The sequence below is a fragment of the Diadema antillarum genome, unplaced genomic scaffold (assembly GCF_040938485.1).
Source record: "Diadema antillarum isolate AM-2024a unplaced genomic scaffold, OU_Dant_1.0 scf00000128, whole genome shotgun sequence".
Lineage (NCBI taxonomy): Eukaryota > Metazoa > Echinodermata > Echinoidea > Diadematoida > Diadematidae > Diadema > Diadema antillarum.
Window position 1 is genome coordinate 5,338,396 of NW_027271017.1, and position 6,712 is coordinate 5,345,107.

The 6,712-nt window shown below is 42.2% G+C and overlaps 1 protein-coding gene across 1 annotated transcript in view; it reads right to left on the minus strand.

The window, feature by feature from the left end:
• Positions 1-5,956, minus strand: part of LOC139720506 (monocarboxylate transporter 14-like) — a 44,996-nt gene extending 39,040 nt beyond the window's left edge. The window contains exon 1 of the mRNA XM_071631859.1: positions 5,611-5,956. Within this exon, the coding sequence (XP_071487960.1) occupies positions 5,611-5,797 (187 nt within the window). The 5' untranslated portion in view covers positions 5,798-5,956. The remainder of the gene's footprint in view (positions 1-5,610) is intronic.
• Positions 5,957-6,712: the final 756 nt, after the last annotated feature.

Here is a 6,712-nt window from a genome sequence, read left to right on the forward strand (position 1 = left end):
ATCTAGAATAGACTGAAAACACAACTGGCAGGTCAGTCAGCGGTCCTTCCCTGGCCTCTCCCTCCCTCGCTCTTGACTTTTCGTGTTTCCAACAAAGACAGGAGTTGTTATTACGTGCAGTGGGGGAAAATGAAATATCAGTATGTAAACATAAAAGCTGCGCACTTCCAAGCAATTCCACTACAAAAAAAAAGAAGAGTATAACATATACTAGCATATAATATATTTTGTTTCAAGTGTTTTCTTTTCCCGTTGATCAGGTCACGAAAAATAGGACACAGTCTAACTTCTTATATCTCCTGCCGTCTATGTAAGCTCATTCTGAAATCAAAGTTAAATAAGACGTGATCATTTCAGCAAATTCTGCTGGAAAGAAAATGTGTAAACAGTGCAGTTCCATAAACAATCTTTTCTTCAACTCAAAAGAAGGGAAAGCAAAAGAAGAAAGGGTGAAGGACAAAATGGTGATCATGAAAGAGATCTTACATTAATTTCACATGAACTGGTTTCCTTACCAGTTAACCGTGGACACCCAGTCGCTTTCTTCCAGCCCCCTTTTCCCCTCGTCACAGGCAGAAAAAACAAAATAGACAATCACCTACGAGACCGGTATTGTTAGATCCTGACGACAATGCGAAAGAACCAGCCCCCCCCCCCCCTCCAATATAGAAAGGAGGGAAGCACAGGAAAAAAAAAAACCCTGAGAGTTCAATTTGCTCTTTCTCCATTGCAACAAGTATGGTAATCTGCAGGGAGGTGGAAGAGGGTCTTACCGCTTATCATTTATTGTCATGCTCCGTACCGATCCACTGTATGTCCAGGGAAGTGATAAGCTAGTTTCCACCTCCCTAGTATGGAATTGTACCTGTCTGTTCATTTGACAAACAGGCTTGCGTCGAGCAAACACCGAAATGTTGGTGAAAGGTCTAGACCTGCCTTGATGATGGAAATGGGATTAAAAAAAAAAAAGAAACAGAGAAAGTGGCGGGAGGAACTTATAGGGAGAATAGTTTGTTTCGTCGCAGTTCAACTTTGCTAATAATTTACCCTCTTCTATCCTTTATTCCAGCAACATTTGAGGACAGTTAGGCTCATGAAAGCTCCCCGTTTCGCAGCTCATCTGTTCTGCCAGAACGGCATTGATGTTCATCATGGTGCATCTATGGAGCTGCGTAGCTCCATGGTACATTGGAGCGATTGGAGCAAGGAGTTTCAAACGCATTGGAACTCCTTGATTGTTTAAAGGCATAGACGTTCCCATCACGTTCAAGGTAGAATATCATCACCAGTGCAGCCTTGAAAACAGTGATGTGCCATTATGAATGATACAAAGCAGGTAGCAGATGTGAATACAACTTAAGTTGGCCTACCTGCCACTGTATATCGGATTACTCTGCAATAATAGTATGCGAATCCCCGTTATACATGGGTTATACTGAGACAACGACACTACCACTATACTACATTTTTTTACTGTCAATTCTGCTATTACGAAAATACTCATTCATATACTACGATATGTTTCTTACGATTCCTTTGACCAGAGAGGTATCTCTTCCCACCTCCCTGCTCTGGCACCGCACCAGCTACTATCAGTTGTCATTTCAGGATATCCCCGCAGGCTACCCTCAATCGAATCTATTTCGTAGCTATCCTGATCAAAAGATCTGCGTTGTGATATAAATTGCTATCTTGCTATCTTGAAGATCTACACAATCTATTTCTCTGATGAAACTCTTCACTAATATATGCATGGGCATTTCGCGTAACTGCCGGTATCGTTTCGAAGCTCAGGTATGGGCCTTATACGCGATGTGGAACTTGTTGTTGTTGTTGTTGTTGTTGTTGTTCTTGTTGCTGCTGCTGCTCTTGTTGTTTTTGTTTTCTAACCCGTCTCTGTTGTTTTTCCATGTTAACCCTCGAGTTAGTATCGAAAAGAAAAGCAACTCTCACAACATTTTGTTCGATGAAGTGGAATGATTTGATATCGATCGACACCGAGTCATAGGAGAGCAAAGTCGTTATTATACGAGGTCGATGAGACTGTAAATTTTGGCGCCTCTCTATTCTATACCGTACCGTATGACTTATTTCTTAATCATTATCTGGAATGACTCTCCGAATATTAGCCTTCCGTTTGTAAGCAGTCGTTCTCCTGCTGAGACCTATGAGCTTTGGATTGGCTGGTTGTAACCAGTCTGAACTAGATCCGTCATGCTTGTTGACAGCAAACAGTGTGTAGTGAGGCTGATCCCGCGAAAAGCACACCACTCCCTGATCCCCGCTACGGCGCTTAGAACTCCGGGATGACGTTCACGCATCAGCAGAAATGTCGCTAACAACCTATTTCCCTTTCAAACTCACATCTATTAGATAAGCTAGAGAATTATACAGATGTTCCTATATATTTTCACACTTATTGTAAAGCTTTATAGATTTGTCAAAGTGTGATGATCAGTGATCCAGGGCATATTTGTAACTTGCGATATTTTTGTAAGTTATCATCAGGCATACAGAAAGCATTCATATAGGCCTAGTTGCATTCATAATAGTTGTAACATCAACAAAATGTGTGTTATCTCTCAATTCACATGGTCATCATTGTTCTTATTCACACACACACACACACACACACACACACACACACACACACACACACACAAAACCACTTATGCGCCCATTTGTTTTCCTCGATACATTGGGTACCCTTTTCCTCAACATTATCCACAGAAATACACAATCAAAATAAGTTCAATTTGTGGGGACGCTACGGCAAAGCAACTAAATGTTTTTGTCATGATTATCGTCACATTATCTGCATTGACTCGTTCTCGAACGAAGGGGAGCGAGCACTGAAACTCTATCAAGCTGAACCAGTCTGGCAGAAAATCGTTTCATTTGCGTAAAACCCAATCCTGCATATTTCTGTCTCCCTTCCCAGGTATTCAAAGGTTGCGATACACTTTCCTTCAAACGACTCTTGTGAGCATAGTAATATCACCGCATCCATATTATATAGCTGTCGGAAGATCATTACATGCAAATTGCAAGGCAAGAAACAGATCTGTGTCGCTTTCTGTATAACCCTTTGTTGTTGTTTTTGTCGATAATTGACGTTTGCGATAGGCATACAAAATTTGTCATATCACCAGGAGTGAAAATTAACAACGAACGTTGCCACAGATCCACAATAGGTTTGCTTCTCGTAAAAGTTCCTAGTCTAATTCATTCAGGCCTATGCTCGAAATGTTTATCACATGGTTAAAGGTCCTGTTTTACCTTTGGGAGCAGTGATCTTAAAAATGTTTAAGATATCACACTTGATGCATATGCATAGGTTTGTTGTACCAAAACGTCCTACCATATAAAAATTTCGCAATAAAGCCTAAATTATAAGGAGATATCAGTATTTTTCTCAATAAACCATAACTGTAGACGGTTCAGTCTGGAAACATTCTTAATATAAATATTGTTCATATTTTGTATATTTAACAATACTTAACATCGATTTTACTGGTTCAAATGTTTGCAGTGGTTGTTTCTATCCCTAACTCATATTCTAGAACTATTTTAAAGGACTAATGCTGGGTTTTTGTTTCATGTGCAAATGGTAAATTATGCCTTTAATCTTGGTGTAACGATTGTCGTGTCTGAAGCGGGACACAAGACACACAGAGCAGTCACTGCACGGTCGCGGCGGTCATTTACATTGCTTGATCATCATGCAGTGCGGTACATCATTTTATTATCCATGAAAAACAAACGTCTGGAAGTCAGACTATATAAAGCATTGTACTTTCTGTGTGTGTTGCGGGTGGGGATCAACGCGATGTTACGCTATCGTTTTCGCTGTTCGAGGCAGTACGAGCAGGTTCCTTGCTCCAAGCAGGGAGGTGTCCACCTCCCTGTTCCAAGCATCTCAAAGCCTCTATATGATATTCACAGTCGTAATTATCAATTCGCGATTACAAGCTATGATTCGAGGAAGAATAGACCCTACTTCATTACTCGTTACAAAGAATGCAGAATCAACTTCAAGGAATATTGTAGTATGGGAAAATGAAATTACAAAAAAGTGTATGAACCCCTTCTGCGCCTGTTCACAACGAGTGATATTGCAAGGGTATAGTACTAGTATACCCCCGACTGCCATGAACTCGTTTTTGTACTCACTAATATATCTTTCCATATGTCACCCAAGAGTGTGCATAATCTGATAGAGCTTTGGTGTCACCGATAACCCCAAGAGTTGATGAGATGAATCCAAAAAAAAAAAGTACCTCCTGAGTCCATGTGATTGTGAGAGGAGCGGCTGTGTTCATGAAGACATGGCACATGCTTACCACCTCACCGTATATCTTACCATCATTCTGCGATTTATATCTAAAATAATACACTCCATGCCGACTCTAATCGTGATTAACCTCTCTGGCTTCCCAACATGGCTTCGTCTACACGATTTATCACATCTCGAAGATATCGCGTCATTGCAACCACTGTATGACGCTGAAAAAGATATTTGACACGGTCAAAACAGTGTTTGATTGCCGTTGTTTCTGGATGCAAACGGCAAAGTTGTGTTTCTCTCTGTACTCGAGGGAGCTGATAGATATCTGTAGGAAACATGTAAGCTGGACCCCAGGAGGTGTGATACCTCCTTGCGCTGCTGGACCCGATTAAAGCCCAAACATCGGGCGTACAGTGATCAAGTCGCGCTCACAACAAGTCCAAATAACAATCACGCACTCAATAACAGTGAAAGGTCGTTTTACGTTCAAGAAGAGGACAATGAAACAAACAGAATGTCAAAAGTTGATCTAAATGAAAAATAAAACAATTCCACTTCATTTCATTTGAACAAAAGGAACTGTTTGATAGCAAATATTCTTTAACATTATTTATACGATGCTCTGATTCCATGACATCATCACCACAGAATTATAATCTAACACAATGTGACTGTGATTCTTGTAACTGTGAAATGTGAGATACTTCTAAGACAAAAAAAAACACCCTATCGAATCTTGACCTTATTCCGTATTCGACCGTTTAACATAGCTTACTCCATCGAAGTCAACTTCATTGAATACGGAATACAGTTACACTGAACCAATTTCAAACATGGCACATTACTCCTCTAAATCAGTTTGCCGCCACATCAGTTTCTCGATGTCCTCTCGAAATGCGTGAAATAAATTCGTGTATTATTTCAAATGAAATTCATTAAAAACAAACTTCTGTTTCATTGAAATTCGTGAGGTTTCCGGTCTGACTCTAATGATGTATTGTTTCGCACTGTGTTCATCACGATCGCATTGTGTTTATCACGCGACGCAGTGCTCTGTGGAGGGAGGTGGGAGAGAGGCCTACCACGCACTTTTCCAAACCGGTTGTTCATTAATACAGCTGAGAGAGGACAATAGTGTCTCGAAATAACAGTGCGGGTGGAGAAGGTCGAATTTACACATCGGTCGGAATCAGCTGTTCCGCAGAGGCAGACAATGGGAGCGTGAAGTGGCAATGGCCAAGTGTAGTGCTAGCGTATTGATTATTGAGGCTGCGAGATTGCGCAGCTACGGGCTTCGCCAGGAAGATTGGTAGTTTACTCACCCGTTTCGATGGCCGATGACTTGAAATCATCCTGCAGGGGTCCAAAGAGCAGTGGGTAGCTGTGGATGTTTCCCCAAGACACAAAGTAGACGATGGCCAGAGACGCCGTTACGATCCATTTCCACAGATGTTGGAATCGGCGAGGCAGAATTCCCGGGCACGAGAAGCGATCGCAGCAGGTGCACATCGTAGTGGTGGACGGAGCTAAGAGCAAGGACGGCTTTGATTTAGACAACTGGTCCTTTTTAGCCAGCTTCAGGCACAGGGGAGGTGCTGGGTCAGCTCAATACTCCGGTCCGTGAGAGATGGACGGACGGCAGCAGGGTATCTAGCTGCCTCACTGACACTGTCTGTTCATCCAACATGCAAAGCTTGCTCAAATTCAAATAGAGTGCTCTGAGAGATGGAAAAAACAAGACAGTCGTAGTAACTGCAGGTCAGCAACAACTACTGGACCCTCTCTCAGCAGACGCTGGCGATTGCCTCCAACCCTGCGCCTCGGGACGATGTAAGCCTGTGAAGAAGATATCTGTTCCCGATACGCGGAGATGTCTCTCGCCGAGACGATTCGCCGGGCCAGCAGCTGCGAGCGACTCTGCACCTACGTCCTACAAGCTAAAACGACATGCCAGCAGTGACACTATCAGCGGTGATTTCAGTGGAAGTGTCAACCGCGCGATCAGCTGATCGCTGTTGTGCCGCTGTTGTTCGATCTATATTCGGCTACCAAACACAAACAAACGCACGCATTTCATCGCGAATTTCACCTGCCCGCAAATATTACGGCCTCGTACGTACGGTTTCCCAGGCACACATTCACACACACTCAACACACACACCTCACTGACACACACTTTTGTCAGTCCAATTTGCCAGTGTACGGAAGCTGTATAATGAATGATTCGACCGGATGGTTTTTGAGGGAAGGCCTGAAGGTCGGAGTATCACGATACACAGATTTTGAGTGGATAAAGATTCACATTGATCATCGTAAAATATTAAAATTCATTCGCAATAAAAAAATGTGAATTAATTTTGTTTAGAAATAACCTGGCAAGTATTTCACAAAAGTAATTTTACAACAAGTGCACAAGTACATTCA